The 24074-nt window shown below is 53.9% G+C and overlaps 1 protein-coding gene across 6 annotated transcripts in view; it reads left to right on the top strand.

Annotated features, from left to right (window-relative positions):
• Positions 1–24074, top strand: part of BRD4 (bromodomain containing 4) — a 67221-nt gene that overhangs the window by 30642 nt on the left and 12505 nt on the right. For all 6 annotated transcript variants that reach the window (XM_054051761.1, XM_054051760.1, XM_054051762.1 and 3 more), the window contains 9 exons: positions 412–771; positions 3758–3886; positions 5473–5682; positions 6881–7080; positions 8602–8900; positions 10459–10569; positions 19969–20021; positions 21585–21963; positions 23421–24005. In XM_054051761.1, coding sequence (XP_053907736.1) covers positions 412–771; positions 3758–3886; positions 5473–5682; positions 6881–7080; positions 8602–8900; positions 10459–10569; positions 19969–20021; positions 21585–21963; positions 23421–24005 — 2326 coding nt within the window. The remainder of the gene's footprint in view (positions 1–411; positions 772–3757; positions 3887–5472; positions 5683–6880; positions 7081–8601; positions 8901–10458; positions 10570–19968; positions 20022–21584; positions 21964–23420; positions 24006–24074) is intronic.

Here is a 24074-nt window from a genome sequence, read left to right as displayed (position 1 = left end):
TGAGCTGATAGAATCCTGCAGTGCGTTGGGTTGGGAGGGCCCTCAGCGCCCATCCAGTTCCACCCTGGCCGTGGGGACACCTCCCGCTGGATCAGGGGCTCTGAGGCCCATCCAACGTGGCCTTCAACACCTCCAGGGTTGGAGCAGCCACTGCTCGGGGCAACGTGGACCTCCCCACCCTCGTAGGAGGACGTTTCTCCTCAAGATCTTCACCTCAATCTCCATCTTTCAGCTCCAAAATGTTCCCCTTGTCCTCTCCCTCACCCTCCGCAGCTCTCCTGGAGCCCCTGAAGGTGCTCTGAGGTCTCCTCGGGGCCTTCTCCAGGCTGAAGGAGCCCAACCCTCAGCCTGGCCTGGGACGGGAGGTCCTCCCATCATCTCCCTCATCTTCCTTTCTTTCTTGGGTTGTAGACAAAGAAAGGGGTGAAGAGGAAAGCGGATACGACGACGCCAACCACCATCGACCCCATCCACGAATCCTCATCGCTTCCCACCGAACCCAAATCCACCAAATTGGGACCTCGTCGGGAAAGCAGTCGCCCGGTGAAACCTCCAAAGAAGGACGTTCCCGATTCCCAACAACACACGGTGGAAAAAAGCAGTAAAATATCCGAGCAGTTAAAATACTGCAGCGGAATCATCAAAGAGATGTTCGCCAAGAAACACGCGGCCTACGCTTGGCCCTTCTACAAACCTGTGGACGTGGAAGCTCTGGGACTGCACGATTATTGCGATATCATCAAACACCCCATGGATCTGAGCACCATCAAAGTAAGAGGAGGACTCGGGCTTGAGGGCGGGTGGACTTGGGGGTCAAGAGAAGACCATCTTCCCCCGTTGGGTTTTAGTTGGGCCGTAGGTTTGGAGGATGTTCCATCTCTTCGTAGAATCTCAGCTTGGAAGGACCTCCAAAGGCCATCCAGCTCCAACCCCTGTGGGCAGGGTCACCTCCCGCTGGATCAGGTTGCTCCAAACCCCGTCCAATCCGACCTTCAACACCTCTAAGAGGGGTTTTATCTTCACGTGATGGCTTAAATGGTCTTCACGGTGTAGAACGGCTGCTGTTGGCCAAGCGGTCGCTCGTGGCTTTGCGGCTGAAGGCTCATTTTAGGACAACCAACCACAGGTTGGTCAAAAACCTCATGGTTTGAGACGTATGGAGACCTTTTGTGTCACCACTTTGAGATGGGTTTGTGGGTTGGGTTGGAAGGGACCTCAAAGCCCATCCAGTTCCACCTCCTGCCCTGGAGACACCTCCCGCTGGATGAGGGGCCCAAAGCCCCATCCGACCTGATCCTCAACACCTCCAGGGATGGGACAACCCATTCCAGGGCCTCTTCACCCTCCCAGGAGAACATTTCTCCTCATGATCTCGGCTCAATCTCTCCTCTTTCAGCTCCAAACCGTTCTCCTCGTCCCATCCCTGACCGAGAGCCCCTCCCGAGCTTTCCTGGAGGCCCTTTCCATACGAGAAGCTCCTCTAAGGTCTCCTCAAAGCCACCTTTTCTCCAGGTTGACTTGACTTCTCCACCTCTTGCTCCTCTTGGGACCTTGGGAGGAGGAAAGAAGCTGCCGCCCTTCCAGCTGGAACCTCTCTTGATGGGTTTTTCTAGAAGGTTTCTGTCACTCCATAGATGTTCCTCTTCCCTCGAGCCCAGAGTGTGGCCTCGGAGAGCAAAAATCAGAGGATTTGAGTTAAACCAACCCAACTTTTCTCCACAGAAAGACTCTTTCTTCTGAACTTGGGCCTAAATCTCGTGCTGCTCAGCGCGAGCGGCTCCTTCCGGTTGGAAATGGCTTCATTTTAAAGAGGGACCACAAAGTCCTCTCCGTTTCTCCGTCAAACGTTACCTCAGGGTTGGAGTTCGTGACTCCAAATTCATCTCTTTCCCCTCAAAACGTTCATTGAGGGTTTCAAGATCCGACTTTTTTGAACTCGGAAACCTCTTTAGAGAGTCTTGAAGTTGTTCCTTCTGGAATGTTCCTTCCTGGTGTCCAACTCCAGCCCTGAAATGGTCATTCCTGATGGAGAATCAACTCCTTGATGGACCCCCGAGTGCCCCTGTGGGTGGTTTGAGTTCCTCCCCAGCTCCAACCTTCCCCCATCCTTCTCTTTGCTGAGGTTCTACCAGGGCTGAAGCCACCAAAGATTGTGGCTCTTCCTTTGCCGCCACATTTCGGACCTGGAGGATCTTACCGGTGAGGTTGGAGAAGACCTCAAAGCTCAAGTCTAAGCGTCTTGGTGGGCCAAACCTTGGGCTTGACAGGTCAAATCCTTGGCTTTGGCTTTCTCCGTCCTCCTCGGGGAGGAACGTTGGGTCTCCCGGGTCTGTGACTTCCCGGTTGGCAGAGCTCACGCTTGGCAGATGTCACCACAGCAGCTCCATCTGCTGGAAGTTCTCCATCTGCTGGAAGTTCTCCATCTGCTGCTGGTCCAACTCATCCCTGCTTTCCCATGGAGGCAGAAGGAATCATGGAGCTTCTCTTGGCTCAGTTGGCGTTGCCACAGCTGGATGTGGCCTTCAGGGCAACGAAGGGTCAGCTGAAGGCTCCTTGAGTCCTCTCAGCGCTTTGGAAGCTCCAGACAGGAGCAGGTGGCCGTAGAGCAGATCCGTTCCCTCTAAGGATGGAGATCCAAACTCTGGAGACAGCAGTTTGGATCCTGGAGGAAGGGCGGCAGGTTGAACGCAGGTGGGATGGTTGGATTCCCTCTCCTGCGTCCACAGCGGGAAAGTCATCTTCTTCCCTTCCTGGTGGAAGGACCATCCTGGTGTCCTCTGGCCCTAAAACAGCTCTTGGGGAGCGACTTGAGCAAAGCTCTCCGTGTTCTGCTCCGGTCTCACCTCACGGTGAGGTTCTCCTCTCCAGGGCTGAGGTCAAGGGTTCCTCCTTGTGGCCTTCAGCACTTCGTCAGCTTGGAGAACACGCGGTCCTCTTGGACTCATCTTTTGATCAACAATAGTCCTATTTTGACCCAAAGCGGTTGTCTTTGGACTAAAATTATTCATCTTTGGACCAAAATTATTCCACTTCTGAATAAAGTAAAGTTGTCTTGACCCAAACCGGTCACCTTTTGGCCCAAACCATTTGCTTTTGACCCAAACCAGTTGTCTTCTGACCAGTCAGTCGCTTTTTGACCTCAATTAATTGTCTTTTGGCCCAAACCAATCGCCTTTTGACCTCAATTAATTGTCTTTTGGCCCAAACCAATCGCCTTTTGACCTCAATTAAGAGTCTTTTGGCCAAAACCAATCACCTTTTGACCTCAATTAATTGTCTTTTGGCCCAAACCAATGGCCTTTTGACCTCAATTAATCGTCTTTTGGCCAAAACCAATCGCCTTTTGACCACAATTAATTGTCTTTTGGCCCAAACCAATCGCCTTTTGACCACAATTAATTGTCTTTTGGCCCAAACCAATCGCCTTTTGACCACAATTAATTGTCTTTTGGCCCAAACCAATCGCCTTTTGACCACAATTAATTGTCTTTTAGCCCAAACCGATCACCTTTTGACCACAATTAATTGTCTTTTGACCTCAATTAATTGTCTTTTGACCCAAACCAATCGCCTTTTGGCCTCAATTAATTGTCTTTTGGCCCAAACCAATCGCCTTTTGACCTCAATTAATTGTCTTTTGGCCCAAACCAATCGCCTTTTGACCTCAATTAATTGTCTTTTGGCCCAAACCAAACCGGTTGCGTTTCCGCCGTTCCTGACCGAGCCGTGATCTTCTTTTTCTCCTTCTCCTTTCTAGTCCAAACTGGAGAACCGGGAATACCGAGACGCTCAGGAATTTGCCGCCGACGTCCGGTTGATGTTCTCCAACTGCTACAAATACAACCCCGCCGACCACGAGGTGGTGGCCATGGCGCGGAAGCTTCAGGTGAGGACACGCGGTCTCCATCTCCGCTTCCTTTTCCATCGTGAGGTCCACGCGGCCTTAAAATAACCAGGAAAAAAAAGGATAACGCGTAAAAACTGGTAATTTTGAGGGTGGAAGTGCTGCCCGGAGGTCGTTCCTCCAAGCGTTCGCCGCGTTGAATGGCGTCAGCTTGGGGTCCTCTGGGCTTTTCTTGAGTTGGAAGGAAAAATATGGGTTTTCTTGAGATGCTTCCATAAAAAAATCCAGCTCGGGGTTGGGTTGGTTGAGTTTGAGCCGCGTGATTGACCCATAAAGGTACGTCCCATCAACTTTTAGCCGGAATTCATCAGAATTCCTCATCTTCTTCATGGAGTTTTGGGTTTTTATGGGAAATGAAGACTTGGAAAACACGCTGGTGCCCCTCCAGCTGCTGATGTGGTCGAGCAAAGACGATGTTCCTGTAGAAACCACCTCCTGGAGAACATCGTTTCCAACGGAAAGATGGGAAAAAGAGAATTTGAAGGCAAATATCTGCGGAAAACGGATGGTAAAGTCCAAGGATTCTGCTGAGATCCTGCTGGGATCCCGCTGAGATCCTCCTCCACGCTGGTGGCCTCCAAAATAACTCATCCGCTGCTTCCAAATGGATGGAAGAGGAGGTGAACTCGGCCTTCCTGGTATTTAATAGGTATCAAAAGGCTCGGGAGGTTTAATTCCTGAGCTTGGACGATCAAAAGATCATGGATTGATGGTGGATTATGGGCCGTAGAGGTTGGAGATCGGCCCAAATCGTGTCCGTGTACCCACGGACGTGGAGAAGAGGCGAATCACCAGGCGGGAAGTGTTGCCTCCGAGCAGGAAAAAGACGTTGTCCTTCCTTTTTGTGGTGACTCCATATGGAAGAGGAGACTTGTGGTGCCTCCAGGTTGTCCTTCACGCCGTGGCGGGAGTCTCCGGGGAGCCCAAAGCGAGGTGCTCAGCTTGGAAAGAAGCTCCTGACTTCTGAAACCCTAAAAATGAGGCATTGAAGCCCATTCTCACCTCGTGGGAGACGCGGAAGAATGGTGGTTTGTGTCTGGAAGCGCCTCATCCATCGCAAGGTGGAACCCAAAATCCACGTGGCTCTCGTTCATCTTCTTTGAAAGGAAAACCGTGGACATCGTCGTCCTCTCAGGGAGTCTCCAGGAAGCTCAGGAAGGCTCCAGACGGCACCGGGAGGTCCAACTTCATTGATTTCGTGATGGCTTCGAGTGGAAATGGATTTTCTCGAAGGCTTCAGGTGGAAGGAGACTCTTGAGGGTCCCGGGAAGTCTCCTCGCCTGAGGCCTGAGGTTGAATTTCACGAACTGTGGGTTGGGAGAGCCGTGCGCTCCCCACGAAGATCTCAAGAACTTGGAGGATCCAGCTTTGACGTGGGGTTTATCCGTCTTTTTTTCCCCCCCCCAAACCATCTTGGAAGTGATCAAGTGGACTTTTGGGGAATGACCTCATGTTCTTGATGGTTTGAGTAGACGCCACGTGGTCGTAGGGAAGAGCCTGGAGATGCCACCTCCGCTCCTGGGCTCTTGCTCTTCCCAACGGGGCCTTGTTTTTCCGCTTATTTCCAGGACGTCTTCGAGATGCGCTTTGCCAAGATGCCGGATGAGCCGGAAGAACCTGTCATCCCAGCTTCTTCTCCCGTGGTGGTCCCACCTCCAACCAAGGTGGCTCCTCCGTCCTCCAGCGACAGCAGCAGCGACAGCTCCTCCGACAGCGACAGCTCCTCCGACGACTCCGAGGAGGAGCGAGCTCAGCGCTTAGCAGAGCTCCAGGAACAGGTACGGCCTCCCTCGCGGTGGGGGTGTCCAAAGGGGTCTTCTCCTTCCACTCAGGGAGGGGGTTTGGGGGCTCTGCTCAAAGCCACGGGACCATCAGCTCCACAATTGTTAAGGTTTTCAAGAGAATTCTAGAGGAGAGTTGAGTCGTTGGGGTTGGAGAAACCCTCTGAGATGCAGTCCAACCACCAAACCCCGTCCCAAAGTGCCACAGCTCCACGTGTTTTGAACCCCTCCAGGCACGGAGACTCCACCACGTCCCTGTGCAGCCGCTTCCAACCCTTCTCCGCCCTTTCCATGAAGGAATCGTTCCCAATGTCCAACCTAAACCCCTCCCCTGGTGCACCTTGAGGTCATCTCCTCCCGTCCATCGCGTGTTCCTGGGGAGCAGAGCCCAGCGCCCACCTCACCCCAACCTCCTCTCAGGAGCTGCTCAGAGCCATGAGGTCTCCCCTCAGCCTCCTCTTCTCCAGCCCAAACCCCCTCAGATCCCTCAGCCCCTTCTCCTGCTCTCCAGCCCCTTCCCAGCTCCGTTCCCTTCTCCAGATGTTCTCCAACCCCTCAATGTCCCTCTTGGAGTGAGGAACCCAAACCTGAACCCAGGATTCGAGGTGGAACCTCCTCAACTTCAAGTCCAGGGGGACAATCCCTTCTCTGGACCTTCTGGCCACCACGTGGCTGGTGCGAGCCAGGCTGCTGGTGGCCCCCTTGGCCTCCTGGGCTCATGTTGACCAGCGCCCTCAGGTCCTTTTCCACCACGCACCTTTCCAGCCGCTCTTCCCCCACCGTGGAGCGTTGATGGGGTTGGTGTGACGCCGGTGCCGGACTTGGCTTTGCCCAACGCCCTCCCGCTGACCTTGGCTGTCCATCCAGCCATGAGGGTTCCCATGATGGTCCCACCACTAGGAACTTCCTGCCCACCCTTAGGTGGTGTCTTCTGGGTGGACGGATCAATCCAGGGCCGCCTTTACCCGGTGTGGGCAAAGCCCGGAGATAACGAGCGGTGGGATCGTTAGCGCTGACGCTTCTGAAACGCCCGGAGAGAGGGGTTGTCCCCTTCTTCTGGTGGTGGTCAACACCTCAAGGGGGGGGTGGTGGAACTTAGGATGGAGGTGACTTAATTAACAGGGGAAGATCTGGAGGTGTTAATTAATGAGGAGGAGGAGGAGGGGCTGGTCCTGACGGGTGTGTGTCTCCTCAGCTGAAGGCGGTCCACGAGCAGTTGGCCGCTCTGTCCCAACCGCAGCAGAACAAACCAAAGAAGAAGGAGAAGGACAAAAAGGAGAAGAAGAAGGAGAAGCACAAAAAGAAAGAAGAGCTGGAAGACGCCAAGAAGAGCAAAGCCAAGGAACCGCCCCCCAAGAAGGTCAAGAAGAGCAACAGCAACACCAGTGCCTCCAGGTCAGCTTCTCCCTCTTCCGTCCCTCGTTAACGCTCTACCACCCGTTCTTTAGTTCCCTTTGCTAATTAACTTCATGAGATGCAAAGTTCTTGATGAGTCCTCTCCTTGGGAGGGCGACCGCCCCTCCGGAGGCGTCGCTTGGGGCCACGTCCCACCGTGGAGCTTCGGTTTTGGAGCTCGTGTGGCTGCCGAGCGCCGGAGGGAGGGGGAAAAACACCCACTTGGAGCCCCTCTTGGCTCCCCTTCCTTGGAATCCTCTTGGGTTTCCCTCCTTCTCCACGGTTTTGGAGGCTGAAGGGTTTCCATCAAGAGTTGAGGTGCCCAAAGTGGACTCATGTGGACGGGGAGGTGGATCCCAGTGTTTGATCTCAGAGAGGACGTTTGGTGGGTTTCATGGAATCATGGAATCACCAGGTTGGAAAAGACCTCTGAGATCATCGACTCCGACCGTTTCAGCCACCGAACCACATCCCTGAGCCCCTCGTGTGCTCGTCCTTCAAAGCCCTCCAGGGGTGGGGACACCACCACCGTGGGCGTCGTGACCTCCTAGGTGACAGATCTTCTCCTGGTGTCCAGTGTGAGGCTGTTCCCCGTTCTGTCCCTGTGGACAGGAGCCCATCTCCCACCAACAACCTCCTCTCAGGTAGTTGTAGGCAGTGAGAAGGTCTCCTCTCAGTCTCCTCCAAGCTGAACATCCCCAGGTCCTCCTCAGACTCGTTCTCCAGCCCCTTCCCCAGCTTCGTTCCTCTTCTCTGGACGCTCCAGAACCTCAACATCCTTCTTGGAGTGAAGGATCCAAAACTCAACTCGGTATTCGAGGTGTGGCGTCACCCGCGCCGAGTCCAGGGGCAGAATCCCTGCTGGCCACGCTGTCTCTGATCCAAGCCAAGATGCTCTTGGCCTTCTTGGCCACTTGGGCCACCGCTGGCTGACGTTTAGTTGGTGTCAACCACCCCCTGCAGGTCCTTCTCCTCCAGGCAGCTTTCCAGCCGCTCTTCCCCAAGCCTGGAGCTGCTCGGGGTTGGATCCCGAAGCGCAGGACTCGCCGTTTGGCCTCGTTAAACCTCCTGCCGTGGGTCCAGATCCCTTTGGAGAACCTCCCTACCCTCCAGCGGATGGACACGTCCTCCCAGCTTAGTGTCATCTTGCCGAGGGTCCCTTTGAGGCCTTCCTCCAGGCTTTGGGCTCCCATGAGATGGAATTAAGAGGGAAACCACCAGGAGGATCTCGGAGCTGAGCTCCATCCGTTGGCGTTGGGTGTGTTGAGACGGAGCGAAGCCCACGGGCACCACCGTGGATTCCTTCAGGCCCAGTGGTGGCCCCGTTCCCGTCTCCCTCCTCCAATTCCCTGGTGGTTTCCTACCAGGATTCCACAGATCAGCTCCCAATTTGCCGCCGTGGTGGCATCAACAACCGCAGCTCCACCTCCTGTGGGTTCCTGGTTGTGTTTAGGCCTCAACGTTGGCGTTTGTCGTTAACGATGGGGGTTATAACGAGCTTTTCTAATTGTCCTTGAGTAGCAAGAAGGAACCGGTGGCGGTGAAGAACAACAAACCCGCTCCGGCCTACGAATCCGAGGAGGAGGAGAAATGCAAACCCATGTCCTACGAGGAGAAGAGACAACTCAGCTTGGACATTAACAAACTCCCCGGGGAGAAGTTGGGGCGCGTTGTCCACATCATCCAATCGCGAGAACCTTCCCTCAAAAACTCCAACCCCGACGAGATCGAGATCGATTTTGAGACGCTGAAGCCATCCACGCTGCGGGAGTTGGAACGTTACGTCACCTCGTGCCTCAGGAAGAAGAGGAAACCACCAGGTACCGCCTCCAACCGGGCCCCAAACCCCCTTCCGATGGCGTTGGCCCAACGGAAAGAGTGGAAAACGGGATTGGGGGGCGTTATTCCACCTCTCGGTAGCCAAAAAAAAAGGGGGGATTTAATGGTTTAGATCTCATTAATTGTGTTTAATTAACTTCTTCTCCACCGTCACGTCAAGGGGGATTAAATCCGGCCGGCTCCGAGGCCGCTCGTTCCCGGATCGGCTCAAAATGCCGCTATTCCCACCTTAATTAACGGATACGGAGCGGTTCTGTTCGATCCGACACAAACGAGCGTTATTAATCCTGTTAACGATCTTCCTGATGAGCGGAGACGGAACCTTGGAGGCCGCGAGGGGTTTTCCTCTTCCGGAATAAACCTCGTTTCTACTTTTTAATTGGGATTCTGATGGATTTGATTTGGATTTTGACATCTTTTCATCTCTTTTCCTATTGTGATCCATCAAAATACATTCGATATCGATTTTTTTAGCCCTCATTTCCATTGAAAGGAGTATTTTCTTCCCAATTTTGATCTTGAATCCAGTTTAATCCGTCTTTCTGGAGTAAAGGCGTGGATTGAATGGTGACCAAACCCAAATCCTCACTTTTTTAACTCAAATTAACCCCATCCAGAGGGGTCGTGGTGACGAGAAGGGGGTCTGGGAAGGGCTCCAGATGCTTCTCCGGTGTTTTGTCTTCCTTTAAGGTCTAAAAAAAACGGGAATTTGATGATTTTCCACCTCATCCGTAGGGATGAGTGGGTTTGGAAGGTCCTCCAGGATCAGAGCTGAACCCATCCGTAGGGACGTGTGGGTTTGGAAGGTCCTCCAGGATCAGAGCTGAACCCATCCGTAGGGACGTGTGGGTTTGGAAGGTCCTCCAGGATCAGAACTGGGTGGAACCCATCCGTAGGGACGTGTGGGTTTGGAAGGTCCTCCAGGATCAGAGCTGAGTGGAACTCATCCGTAGGGATGAGTGGGTTTGGAAGGTCCTCCAGGATCAGAGCTGAGTGGAACTCATCCGTAGGGATGTGTGGGTTTGGAAGGTCCTCCAGGATCAGAGCTGGGGGGAACTCATCCGTAGGGACGTGTGGGTTTGGAAAGTCCTCCAGGATCAGAGCTGAGTGGAACCCATCCGTAGGGACGTGAGGGTTTGGAAGGTCCTCCAGGATCAGAGCTGAGTGGAGCTCATCCGTAGGGACGTGTGGGTTTGGAAGGTCCTCCAGGATCAGAGCTGGGTGGAACCCATCCGTAGGGATGAGTGGGTTTGGAAGGTCCTCCAGGATCAGAGCTGAGTGGAACTCATCCGTAGGGACGTGAGGGTTTGGAAGGTCCTCCAGGATCAGAGCTCAATGGAACCCATCCGTAGGGTCATCAGGGCTTGGGAGGTCCTTGGTGCAGTCCATCCATGGGGACATGTGGTCTTGGAACCCTCGGAGAAGCTGTAGTGGTTGATCCGAAAGGTTTGGAGGAGCCGGAAACTTGGAACGAGCAACTTGGGAAGACTCGTGGCTGTTAATTAACCTCATTAACGCCTCTTTTTCATCTCCCCGCAGCGGAGAAGGTGGACGTCATCGCCGGTTCCTCCAAGATGAAGGGCTTCTCCTCCTCCGAGTCCGAGAGCAGCAGCGAGTCCAGCTCCTCCGACAGCGAGGAGTCGGAATCAGGTTAGCCGTAGCTTCTTTCCCCCCTCGGGCTCTGTACAAATAAATTCATTTTCAGTCCTGCCTCGGTCTTAATTATTATTTTGGACCTTCTCACCTTCTCCTTCGTCCTCCCACCTTCCTTCCCGGTTTTCCTGTCGCGGTTCCAGGAGAACAAAGCTTCCGTTGGCCCTTTTCTCCCTCTCTGCTGCCCAACTCGGCTCCGATTCCGGAGGTTAAGCCGCACTTTACCACTCTGAGCTCACCGGGAAGAGTTCACCACCTCTGGTGGGACGAGAAATGGGGAGATGAGGCAGGAGGACACACACTGGCGTTGAGTTTTTGCCTTTGAGGGCACCAAAAATGGGGGAGAAATCACCAAAAAGGGTATTAAACCCTCAACAATTGAGGTGGGATTGATGGGCGTCGCCTCCGGAGCTGCGTTGGTGCTTCCGGAGGATCCTTCTCTCCGTAGGGACGTGTTGGTTCAGGTCACGGTCTTGAGAGCTTTCGGGTTTACGGTGATGGGGTTTGATAGGATCCAACCTTTGGGTTTCTGAAGGACGGTGAAAGGTTTTTGGCGCAGAGCTCAGAGCCGATGAGGAAATTCCATCTTCGGTGCTAAATTCTGCCCAAAACCGGAGAAAATTCCGCTCGGAAATCCCTTTTGGATCCAATTTCTGCTGATTTCGGCCAAGTCACGATGACATCGACCGTGAGCTCCGCTCCGGTTGGTCCACGTGAGCTCATGGCGGTGGCGGTGGCCGAGTCCCGGCGTCGCCTTTCCAAAGGGATCCCCTCCGGTCAAGTTCACCGGCGACGGATCCCAAATTCCATTGGCTTTACTCTTCGCCTTTGTCTTCGGCAAAGCCCGGGGTGGATCCTCCACCGTTGAGTGGATCCTCAGCTTTTGAGTGGGATCCTCCACCATTGAGTGGATCCTCAGTTGTTGAGTGGATCCTCCACCGTTGAGTGGATCCTTGGCCGCTGAGTGGATCCTTGGCCGTTGAGTGGATCCTCCACTGTTGAGTGGTATCCTCAGCTGCTGAGTAGATCTTTGGCCGTTGAGTGGGATCCATCGCTGTTGAGTGGCTCCTTGGCCGTTGAGTGGGATCCTCGGCCACTGAGTGGGATCCTCGGCCATTGAGTGGGATCCTCGGCCGTTGAGTGGGATCCTCGGCCATTGAGTGGGATCCTCGGCCGTTGAGTGGGATCCTCGGCCGTTGAGTGGGATCCTCGGCCGTTGAGTGGGATCCTTGGCCATTGAGTGGGATCGTTGGCCGTTGAGTGGGATCCTTGGCCATTGAGTGGCTCCTTGGCCATTGAGTGGGATCGTTGGCCGTTGAGTGGGATCCTTGGCCATTGAGTGGCTCCTTGGCCATTGAGTGGGATCGTTGGCCGTTGAGTGGGATCCATCACTGTTGAGTGGGATCCTCGGCCGTTGAGTGGAATCCATCACTGTTGAGTGGATCCTCGGCCATTGAGTGGATCCTCAGCTGTTGAGTGGGACCTTTGCCCGCGCTGGATTTGCTGATGGATCACCAGGATCAGGGTTGGAATTTGGAGGATGCGCCAGAGCCAAACCCGTCTCGTTCCAACGAGCGGCGCTAATTAACCCCGGGAACGGCTCCACCATCGCCTTCCGACCTTCGGAAAGTGTCGGAAACGTTGAGGTTTGGGCGTCTCTCCTCTCTGGAAGAGCCCGAGTTGAAGTTTTGGGAGGTTTTGGACCTCTTTTGGGTTCTTTGCCCCCGATCTGGTGGTTCCCCTCGTGGCTTCAAGACTTTGGCGTCTACTTGGCCAACGTAGACCAACGCTCTCCAAGCTCTGCTGCTTGGAAGGGGTTTAACCGGTGCGGCTCCGGCACAGCCGCCCTCGCTCTGTGCCGGAGCTGCTGACGGTGGGGCTCAATCCAACCCCAAACGCTTGGCTTGGAGGGTAATTAGGGTTCATTAAGAGAATTAATCGCTTTTAATTCAACTCATTTCCAGCGCCGATGGCTTCGGGGTCCATTTTTCCTCCCCATCCCGGTAAAATCCACGGAGAAAACCCTTCTCTGCCGGGATCTGCCCATTGGGAAATGGCTTTTAAGTTGGGTTTGAAGACCTTTGACGGTGCTTGAAGGTGGTTTTAAGATGTTTTAAAGCCTTTAAAGACACTTTAAGATGATTTAAGACCTTTAAAAAGACCTTTTAGGACATTTGGAGGTGTTTTGAGGCCTTTGAAAAGACCTTTTAGGACCCTTTGAAGTGTTTCGAGGCCTTTTAAGACCTTTTAAAAGACCTCTTCTGATGCTTTGAGATGGTTTAAGACCTTTTAGAGTACTTCGAGGCGTTTTGAGGCCTTTTAAAAGGCCTTTTAGGACATATTGAGGTGTTTTGAGACCTTCTAAGACCTTTTAAAAGACCTTTTCTGATGCTTTGCGATGGTTTAAGACCTTTGAGGTTGGTTTAAGATGTTTGAAGAACTTCTTGGGTGCTTCGAGATGGTTTAAGACCTTTTAGAAGTACTTTTAGAGTACTTCGAGTTGTTTTGAGTCCTTTTAAAAGGCCTTTTAGGACATATTGAGGTGTTTTGAGGCCTTTTAAGACCTTCTAAAAGACCTTTTCTGATGCTTTGAGGTGGTTTAAGACCTTTGAGGTTGGTTTAAGATGGTTTAAGAACTTCTTGAGTGCTTCAAGATGGTTTAAGACCTTTTAGAAGAATTTTTAGGATGCTTTAAGGTGCTTTTAAGGCCTTTTAAGACTTTTTAGGATGCGTGAAGGTGTTTTAAGCCCTTTTTAGGTGCTTTAAGGTGGTTTTAAGACCTTTCAAGAGCTTTTTTTGATGCTTGAAGGTGTTTTATGGCCTTTGGGGACTTTTTAGGACACTTTAAGGCATTTTTACGGCCTTTTTTGGATGCTTGAAGGTCTTTTAAGACCTTTTAAGGTGCTGGAAGATGTCTTTTAAGACTTTTTAAGACATTTTAGGATGCTTTAATCTGAATTTAAGGCCTTTTTAAGACATATTAAGATGCTTGAAGGTGTTTTCAGACCTTTAAGACGCTTTAAGGTGGTTTTAAGGCCTTTTAGGACACTTTAAGGTGATTTTAAGGTCTTTTAGGACGCTTTAAGGTGTTTTGAAGGCCCTTTCGGACACTTGAAAGTGGTTTTAAGACTTTTTAAGACCTTTTTGGGACCCTTTAAGACCTTTTTTTAGGGCGTTTTAAGAGTTCTTAAGTTGTTTTAAAGCACCTTAAGGCACTTCCAGATCTTTTCAAAACCCTTTTTAAGGTCCTTTAAGACCTTTTTTGATGCCGCCGTGATTTCGGTGACTCCGAAGGACCTCGAACCCAGTGTTGGCGGTGGATAATGTGGATTTTTAACCATGTTTTATACTTCTCGGCGGGTTTGTGGTCCACGAAACGCTGTGGCTGATGGTGACGGGGACCGTCCGGCACCGGCGCGGTGGAATCCTGAGCTGGACTCGGTTGTGCTCCATCTCAGCTCTGGTTTTATCTTCTTCCAGGAGGGTTTTACCTCAACGGTGGCCGTTGAGCTCCTAAACTGGAGCTTCTCCTTCTTCTCTTGATGGAATTAAGAGCTATTAGGGCAAAACCCAACGAGAACGTTGGGAATCGGTGGCTTCAAAGGGCAGAAGGAGAAGGCAAAGCGGTTGGGTGACGTGGGAGAGAAACCGGAGCTGCCGACCGAGAGGCTGGATCCGGTCGAATTAGTTGGATTTGGCAAGGAAGGGATCGGAGAAGCTCCAGCGCCAGCCCGGGAGCGTCTGGCTGGGATGGAGTCCCACCTGGGTGGGGTCCAGCTCGGACTCTGGGCTTGGGAACGGTTTGGATCGGGCGATCCGGGCGTCGCGGCTGCTCCTGGAGCGCCGCTTCCCTGAGTCCGGCTTTGGGATCCCAAAAAGCTGAGCTTAAACCCCACGAGCTCGACGTTACCCGGCTTAATTCCGGGTTATTCGGGTTTAATTCCGAGCTATCCGGCTTCATTCTGAGGTACTTGGGTTTAATTCCAAATTATCCGGTTTAATTCTGAGTTACTCAGGTTTAATTCCGAGTTACCCATCTTAATTCTGCGTTACTCAGGTTTCATTCCAAGTTATCCGGCTTAATTCCGAGCTCCCCGGCTTAGTTCTGAGTTACTCAGGTTTAATTCCGAGCTCCCCGGCTTCATTCCGTGTTAGCTGCCTTTAATTCCCAGTTTCCCGGGTTAATTCCGAGTCAGTTGAGGTTAATTCCGAGCTGTCTGGCTTAGTTCTGTGTAACTCAGGTTTAATTCCAAGTTATCCGGTTTCATTCCAAGTTATCCGGTTTAATTCCGAGCTCCCCAGCTTCATTCCGCGTTAACTGCCTTTAATTCTCAGTTTCCTGAGTTAATTCCGAGTCGGTTGAGGTTAATTCTGCGTTACTCAGGTTTCATTCCAAGTTATCCGGTTTAATTCCAAGTTACCCGGCTTAATTCTGCGTTACTCAGGTTTAATTCCATATTATCCGGTTTAATTCCGAGCTCCCCGGCTTCATTCCGCGTTAGCTGCCTTTAATTCCCAGTTTCCCGGGTTAATTCCGGGTCAGTTGGGGTTAATTCCGAGCTCCCCGGCTTAATTCTGCGTTACTCAGGTTTAATTCCGAGCTCCCCGGCTTCATTCCGCGTTAACTGCCTTTAATTCCCAGTTTCCTGAGTGAATTCCGAGTCAGTTGAGGTTAATTCCGACTTCCTGGGCTTAATTCCGACCTACTTGGCTTGAAGTCCCCGTTCCGTGGCTTCCCTCTTCCTTAGCCGGCTTAATTCCAAGTTTCCCTTAAGCCCACATTACTCAGCTCTGATTCCGAGTTTTCCGGGCTTAATTCGGCGTTACTCTGGTTTAGTCCTCGTTAGCCGCGTTAACTCCTAATTTCCTGCTTAATGCCGTGTTTCCCGGCTTTAATTCCCAAATTAATTCCGAGTTCCGAGGGTTAATTCCGGGTTACGGGACCTTAATTCTTCGTTACCGCCGTTAATTCTTTGTTACCGCCGTTAATTGCTGCGTTAATTCCAACCTCCGTGGCTTTAATTCCCGGTTGATTCCACCTTTCCTGGGCTTAATTCCCGGTGAACGCAGGTGAATTCCCGCTTTCCCGGCTTTAGTTCCGAGTTAATTCCCGGTTCATTCCGGGTTAACCGCCGCCGTTGGCTCTTTGACCGTCCCATTGCCGCCGCCGATGACGCTCCGTCCCATCCCGGCGCTGCCGAGCTTCAACCCCTCTTCTTCCCTGGAGTCGCCTTCCACCCAACCGTCTCCTTCCCAACGCCGCTCCGACGCCGTTGGCTCTCGCGTTCCTCCCTCTTTGGGGTTCGGCGCCGCCATCGGAGTTGAATAAAGTGAATTTTGGGGCGATTGAAGGGAAGATTTGGGGACTCCCGACTGAGTTATCGTTGTTTTGGCAGCGCCGACGTCACCGATTCCGGGCACTCTTTGAGCTCCGAAGCCGCCGTTCCCAAAATCTAATTAACAACAACAAATAATTCCCATTAATACCCCCTCCAAGCCCCGATTTGAACGGTTCCGACCCCCTTTTAGAGCCAAAACCCCCAATTTAGCACCAAAATTCAATAAAATTTGCTTTTGCTTTGGGGTTTTTTTCCCCTTTCCAATGGATTTTGCCATTTATTCCCTTTTTTACCCCCAAAATCCTTTGGCGTTGGGCCCCGGTGAGCTCACGATTTGCTCGGAATGCGGAACGGCGGCTTCGGAGCCAACTTGTAATTCGAGCTGAATTTTCCCCTTCCGCTTCGCCGAAATGAATTTAACTCCTAAAGAACTTCTTTCCCACTCACTTTTATTTCTATTCCATTTTTTTTCCCCCTCGTTTGGCCCCACATTCTCCCTCCGTCGGATTTTCTCCCCCCTCCCCACGTGCTTCGGGATTTTCCAGCCGTGTAACCGCCGATTTCTCCTCTTCCCACTCCCGAAAGCGAATTTATTTGTTACGGTTTTGCTCTTTTTTTCTCCTTTAATTAATAAACTCAACAAAGTGACTGCCACCAAAAATGCCCTTTTTTTGTACCGCGATGGCGTCTCAACCAAAAATAAGGAAATGAGGCGGATAACGACCTTTTGGCCCTTCCGAGGGAGGAGAAAAAAGAAGGATTTAGGCAAAAACCCAACGCCGAGGGAAGGGACGGAGCCGCCGGCACCGCTTCCACCAAACCCACCTGGAAATGAGGTCCTGGAAATGGTCCTTTTGGTTGATTCCAGGGATTTTTGGCCCCGCGGAGGAGGTGGAAGCATCAGGGTTGGAGATGGGACAGGGTTTCTTCTCGGTTCTCCATGAGGAGACACCAGGAGAAGGGTCGAAGCACCCAAAGTCAACCCAACGTCTTCAGCGGTGACGAAGCTTTGTCTCAGCTTCTCCGGAGTCACCAGTGGATCATCTTGGGGCCATCGTGGTGCCACTCGTGGTCTCTGTTGGCTTCTTCTTCTTCTCCTTCTTCTTCTTCTTCTTCTTCTTCTTCTTCTTCTTCTGCTTCTTCTTCTTCTTCTTCTTCTTCATGAGGACATCTCCACCGCGGGCGAAGCGGTGGTGGGGTTGGAGGTAGAGTGGCGCTTCTTCTCGATGCTCTTGAAGCACACGATGCCGCCCAACAACCACCTTTGGCCGTGAAGAAGGTTCGTCCTCCAGCGGTGTCGGCCGAGCTCGTTCCACCTCGGGGATCACCGGGTGGTCCCATGGACACCATCGTGGTCTCCATTGGCTTTACCTTCTTGGAGGATGCTTTGAGCCGCAATCCTGGTCCAATCGTTGGTCCCGCTCCGAGGTTTTGCCTGGATTCATCCTTCTGCTCCATCTCCATTGGCTTCATCCTCTTGGCGGACGCTTTCAGCCCCACTCGTGGTCCCTCACGGGGCTCAAACAGGAGGATTCACCCACCCCACGTCTTCCCTCGTCTCCTCGTGGTGACGTTCGGCTCCTGCCGAGAACGATGGCGAAGCCTTCACCGGAACGGCTTTGCTCGGAGGTCCTCCAGGTCGTGGCGTGGCCGACGATGCTCTTCTCCTCTCTTCCCACCCCAAACTTGGTCTCGGGAGCTTTCTCCTGACTTTGGAGGTTCTTTGTCCTCTCCTGAGTGCTTTGAGCCCAGGGCTGAGCCAGAAGCTTCGGGTTCCTCCAGGATGAGTGGTGAAGCCCTGCAAGATGCCTTCTGGATGGAAGAAGACGTCACATCTTGGTCTTTTCGGAAGGTCTTTGCTTCCGGCATCCATCGTGAGCCATGGAGGGTCCAACTAGAGCCGGAGGTGCCCGTTGAGGTCCCACCTGGAGCTGTGGTCTCCTCTCTTGAGCCATGGACGCCCACCTGGAGCTGTGGTCTCCTCTCTTAGACTATGGACACCCACCTGGAGCTGTGGTCTCCTCTCTTGGACTATGGACGCCCACATGGAGCTGTGGTCTCCTCTCTTGGACTATGGACGCCCACGTGGAGCTGTGGTCTCCTCTCTTGGACTATGGACGCCCACCTGGAGCTGTGGTCTTGAGCCATGGACACCCACCTGGAGCTGTGGTCTCCTCTCTTGGACTATGGACGCCCACCTGGAGCTGTGGTCTCCTCTCTTAGACTATGGACACCCACCTGGAGCTGTGGTCTCCTCTCTTGGACTATGGACGCCCACCTGGAGCTGTGGTCTCCTCTCTTGGACTATGGACGCCCACATGGAGCTGTGGTCTCCTCTCTTGGACTGTGGACGCCCACCTGGAGCTGTGGTCTCCTCTCTTGGACTGTGGACGCCCACCTGGAGCTGTGGTCTCCTCTCCTGGACTACGGACGCCCACCTGGAGCTGTGGTCTCCTCTCTTGGACTATGGACGCCCACCTGGAGCTGTGGTCTCCTCTCTTGGACTATGGACGCCCACCTGGAGCTGTGGTCTCCTCTCTTGGACTATGGACGCCCACCTGGAGCTGTGGTCTCCTCTCTTGGACTATGGACACCCACCTGGAGCTGCGATCTCCTCTCATGGACTATGAACGCCCACCTGGAGCTGTGGTCTCCTCTCTTGGACTGTGGACACCCACCTGGAGCTGTGGTATTGAGCCATGGACGCCCACCTGGAGCTGTGGTCTCCTCTCTTGGACTATGGACGCCCACCTGGAGCTGTGGTCTCCTCTCTTGGACTATGGACGCCCACCTGGAGCTGTGGATGTCCACCCAAACCCATGGTTGCTCCAAACCGTCCCACCTCTTCTCACCACCTGATGGCATTTCCCTCCCCACCAAGTTCTTCACCGCCATCATCTCCTCCAACCTTCCTTTTCTCCTCTCCGGCTCTTCCATTTCCCACCAAATTCCGGCTGTAATCTCGGGAATCCTCAACCACGGCCTCCAAAACCCTTTTCCACCTCCAAACCAAACCCTTCTTGGCTTTTAACCCAACCGTTTCCCGGTGGATCGGTGTGAACGGAGCTCCCAAGGCCAAGATCTTCCCTTTTTCCCCCTTCCCAGCTGATTTTTGGTTGGAATTTTCCCCCAAACCCTCATTTTTTTTACCTATTTCAGCTGTAAAATCGACCCAAGCGGCACCGTTGGCGTTGCCCAACCCCTCTCCCGGCGTCCAAGTGCCGACGCCGCTCATCGGTGTTGCTTTAAACCCAAACCGAGTGGAGATGTTGGGAGGAAACGTGAGGAACTCATTGACTTTTTGGTGGGATTTAAGGAAAAAGCGGATTTAGGAGACGTTCCTTCTTGACGCGAAGCTTTTGCCCCTTCCAAAAACGACTTTTTCCATCACTTTCAGCCGGGAACGTCCGCAAATAACAGCAAAAAAACCACCATTGTGGGATTTTTGGGGCTGGTGGAGCGTTTTCCGCTCTCTATTTTTGCGACTCCGCTGTTTCTCCGCTCGTTTGACCGAGGAAATCCCGGGAAATCGTTGCCGTGGCCTCAAACTCAACCAATCCTTTGCGATGACGATGGTCTAAAAGCATCTCCGCCGCGAGACGATCCCATGGGAACCACAAAGTGGAGCCCTCGGTGGATATTTCGGGGGAGGAGGAGGATGGGAAACGGCTTTGCCGGAGCCGCGAGAGTTGATATCTTGTTTTTCTCCTCCCTCCTGCCAAGTTTGGCGCTCCCGCTCTCCTCCGTCGGCGTTCCTGGCATCGCCGAAGTTGGTGGAGCAATGATTTCTTTGGCCGTTGGGGGCCTTTCTCCACCGCTCGGATAAGGTGGAAGGAGACTTTGGGTCTTCCCTTTCCATTTCTTCCCCCTTTTCCCTCTCGGCGGGCGATGACGTGGTGACCCAACGCCCGTTCCTGGTAGAACGGAGCTCCCGAACTACTTCTTCTGGGCTTGTTGGGATGGGATCGGGACCGTTGGGCGCTTCGGGGGGCGATGGAGGGGGATCCGCCTGGTTCTAACGTTGCTTCTCTTCCTCTTTGTTTTGTTTCTTTGGCAGAAATGGCACCGAAACTAAAGAAAAAAGGCCACTCGGGGCGAGAGCAGAAGAAGGTACGAGACCTGGCGGTGGCCTCGACCCGCGGACGACCCCGGGGATGGGCGCCATTGAGGGGACGCGGCTCCAGGGGGTGGTTGGAAGGACACCGGGAGGGCGTTTCAGGGACTGGGAAGATGTTTGGGTGCCCGAAAAGGGCTTCTCGTGACGGAAGAAGGTGGTTTTGTCACCCACGAGGGCGTTTTGGTGACCAGGAAGAGGGTTTTGGGTGACCAGGAGGACGTTTTGATGACCCACGAAGGGTGTTTTGGTGTCCCAAGAAGGTGTTTTAGTGCCCGAGAAGATGATTTGGTGACTGGGAAGTTGTTTCGGTGACCTGTGAGGGCGTTTTGGTGACCCACGAGGACGTTCTGGTGACCCACAAGGACATTCCGGAGACCCATGAGGGCATTTTGGTGACCCGTGAGGGCATTTTGGTGGCCAGGATGGTTTTTCAGTGCCCGACAAGATGTTTTGGTGACTGGAAAGGGCTTTTGGTGACGGAGAAGTTCTTTCATTGACTTGTGAGGGCCTTTTGGTGACCCACGAGGGTCTTCTGGAGCCCCGCGAGGTCATTTTGGTGACCCATGAGGACATTTCGGTGACCTATGAAGGCATTTTGGTGACTTGTAGGGTGTTTCAGTGACCAGGAGGACATTTTGGTGACCCATGAGGGCATTTTGGTGACCCAGGAGAGCATTTTGGTGACCTAGGAGGGCGTTTTGGTGACCCACGAGGGCGTTTTGGTGACCCATGAGGGCATTTTGGTGACCCAGGAGAGCATTTTCGTGACCCACGAGGGCATTTTGGTGACCCAGGAGGGCGTTTTGGTGACCCAGGAGGGCGTTTTGGTGACCCAGGAGGGCGTTTTGCTCATCTATGAAGGTGTTTTGGTGACCCACGAGGACATTTTGGTGACCCACGAGGGCTTTTTGGTGACCCATAAGGGCGTTTTAGTGACCCACGAGGGTGTTTTGGTGACCCATGAGGGCATTTTGATGTCCAGGAAGGTGTTTCAGTGCCCAAGAAGATGATTTTGGTGACTGGGAAGTTGTTTCGGTGACCCATGAGGTCATTTTGGTGACCCACGAGGGAGTTTTGGTGACCTATGAAGGCATTTTGGTGACCCACGAGGGCGTTTTGGTGTCTAGGAAGGTGTTTCAGTGACCAAGAAGATGTTTTGGTGACTTGTAGGGTTTTTTCAGTGACCTGGAGGGCATTTTGGTGACTCAGGAGGGTGTTTTGGTTACCCAGGAGGGCGTTTTGGTGACCCAGGAGGGTGTTTGGTGACCCACGAGGGCATTTTGGTGACCCATAAGGGTGTTCTGGTGACCCACGAGGGCATTTTGGTGACCCATAAGGGTGTTCTGGTGACCCACGAGGGCGTTTTGCTCATTTATGAAGGTGTTTTGGTGACCCACGAGGGCGTTTTGGTGACCCACGAGGGCATTTTGGTGATGGGGAACTCGTTTTGGTGGCCGGGATGGTGTTCCGTCACGATGTTCTGGTGATCCAAGACCACATTTCAGTGACCACAAAGCTCTTTTGGTGCCTCACTGTTGACTTTTCTCCTCCCTCAGCATCACCATCACCACCACCAACCGGCGCAGCCGCCGCCCCCGCAGCCTCTCCCGCCGCAGCCGCAGCCGCAGCAGCCCCCTCCGCCCCCGCCGCCGCCACAGCCGTTACCGCCGCAGCCGTTACCGCCCCAGCAGCCGCCGCCGCCTCCGCCCGTCCCTCAACAAGCTCCTCCACCCATGAAGTCTTCTCCTCCGCCTTTCGTCCCCACCCAAGTCCCCGTCTTGGAGCACCCGTTGCCGGGGACCATGTTTGACACCATGACGCATTTCACCCAACCCATCCTGCATCTGCCGCAGCCGGAGCTGCCGCCTCATCTCCCGCAGCCGCCCGAGCACAGCACTCCCCCCCACCTCAACCAGCATGTGGTGTCTCCTCCAGGTGAGCCCAACCTGCTCCTGGCCTCGCTTGCCTTGGGGACGCTTGACCGGGTTGGGTTGGGTTGGGTTGGATCGTCTTGGGTTGGGTTGGTTGAGTTGGGTTGGATTGAGTAGAGTTGGATTGGATTGGGTTGGGTTGAGTTGGGTTGGATTGGGTTGGGTTGAGTTGGGTTGGATTGGGTTGGGTTGAGTTGAGTTGGGATGAGTTGGATTGGATTGGGTTGGGTTGAGTTGGGTTGAGTTGAGTTGGGTTGGATCGGGTTGGGTTGAGTTGAGTTGGGTTGAGTTGGGTTGGGTTGGGTTGGGTTGAGTTGGGTTGGGTTGGGTTGAGCTGGATTGAGTTGAGTTGGGTTAGATTGAGTGTGTCGGCTTGAGTTTAGTTGGGTTGAGTTGAGTTGGGTTGAGTTGGATTGGGTTTAGTTGGATTGTGTTGGGTTTTATTGGGTTGAGTTGGGTTGAGTTGGGATGAGTTGAGTTGGGTTGAGTTGGGTTGGATTGAGTTGAGTTGCGTTGGGTTGGATTTGGTTGAGTTGGGTTGGGTTGAGTGAGTCGGCTTGAGTTTAGTTGGGTTCAGTTGGGTTGAGTTGGGTTGGGTTGAGTTGGGATGGGTTGGATTGAGTTGAGTTGGATTGAGTTTGGTTGAGTTGTGTTAGATTGAGTGTGTTGGGTTGTTTGGTTGAGTTGGGTTGGGTTGGATTGAGTTGGGTTGAGTTGGGTTGGATCGGGTCGAGTTGGGTTGGATCGGGTTGGGTTGAGTAGGATTGCGTTGGGTTGGGTTGGATTTGGTTGGGTTGGGTTGAGTTGGGTTGAGTTAGATTGGGTTGCATTGGGTTAGATTGGATTGAGTTGAGTTGGGTTGGATTGAGTTGGGTTGAGTTTAGTTGGGTTGAGTTGGATTGAGTTTAGTTGGATTGTGTTGGGTTTTATTGCGTTGAGTTGGATTGAGTTGGGTTGGATTGGGTTGGGTTGGGATTGGCTGGAATGAGTTGAGTTGGGTTGGATTGAGTGCATTGGCTTGAGTTAAGTTGGGTTGGGTTGAGTTGGGTTGGGTTGGGTTGAGTTGGATAGGATTGGTGGAGAAGCTCCTGGGGGACACAGGCTGAGAGTTGGGGTTGTTCCTCCTGGAGGAGAGAAGGTTCAGGGGGGTCCTTGGAGCATCCGCCAGTGGGAGAGGGGCTCCGGGAGCGCCGTGGAGGGGCTGTGGGTCGGGGACGCGCCGAGAGGGCGCTTTGGGGCTCAAAGATGGAGATCGATGGGAGATCTTGGGGAGAAACCCCTCCTGGGAGGGTGGGGAGGTCCCCGTTGCCCCGAGCTGCGGCTGCTCCATCCCTGGAGGGGTTGAAGGCCGCGTCGGACGGGCCTCGGAACCCCCGATCCGTCGGGAGGCGTTGCCGCCCGGGGCCGGATGGAGACGCGTTGCGTGACGGCGGTGGCGCCGTGTGCTCTGTGTCTCCGCAGCTTTGCACAACGCTCTTCCTCAGCAGCCTTCGAGGCCCAGTAACCGCGCGGCGGCGCTGCCCCCGAAGCCGTCGCGGCCGCCCGCCGTCTCGCCGGCGCTCAGCCAACAGCCCCTCCTCCCGCAACCCCCTCTGCCGCAACCGCCGCAGGTCCTCCTGGAGGACGAAGAACCTGCGGCGCCGCCGCCGCCGCCGCCGCCTCCTCCTCCTCACCACAATCTGCCTCTGAGCACCAACCAGATGCAGCTCTACCTGCAGCAGCTGCAGAAGGTGCAGCCACAGACTCCGCTTCTCCCTTCAGTGAAGGTCCAGGCGCCGCCGCAGCCCCCGCTGCAGCCGCCGCCGCCGCCGCCGCATCCCGCCGTGCAGCAGCTGCAGCACCAGGCGCCGCCGCGGCCCATGCACATGCCACCCATGTCCTTCCCGGCCCACCTCCCGCCGAGCCAAGCGCCGCCGCCGCCGCCGCCGCAGCAACAACATCCGCCCCCGCAGCCGCCGCCGCCGCCGCCGCCGCCGGCCAAACCGCAGCAGGTCATCCAGCACCACCCCTCGCCGCGGCACCACAAGCCCGACCCCTACGCCACCGGTGAGGACCGAGGGGGCCACCAAGAGGCCTCGAGGGAAGGGGGGACGGGGCGAGCGCGTGGCTCCAGTG

The sequence above is a fragment of the Cuculus canorus genome, chromosome 30, assembly GCF_017976375.1.
Source record: "Cuculus canorus isolate bCucCan1 chromosome 30, bCucCan1.pri, whole genome shotgun sequence".
Lineage (NCBI taxonomy): Eukaryota > Metazoa > Chordata > Aves > Cuculiformes > Cuculidae > Cuculus > Cuculus canorus.
The sequence above is the reverse complement of the archived record's forward strand: the minus strand, read 5'-3'. Positions and strand labels throughout refer to the sequence as shown.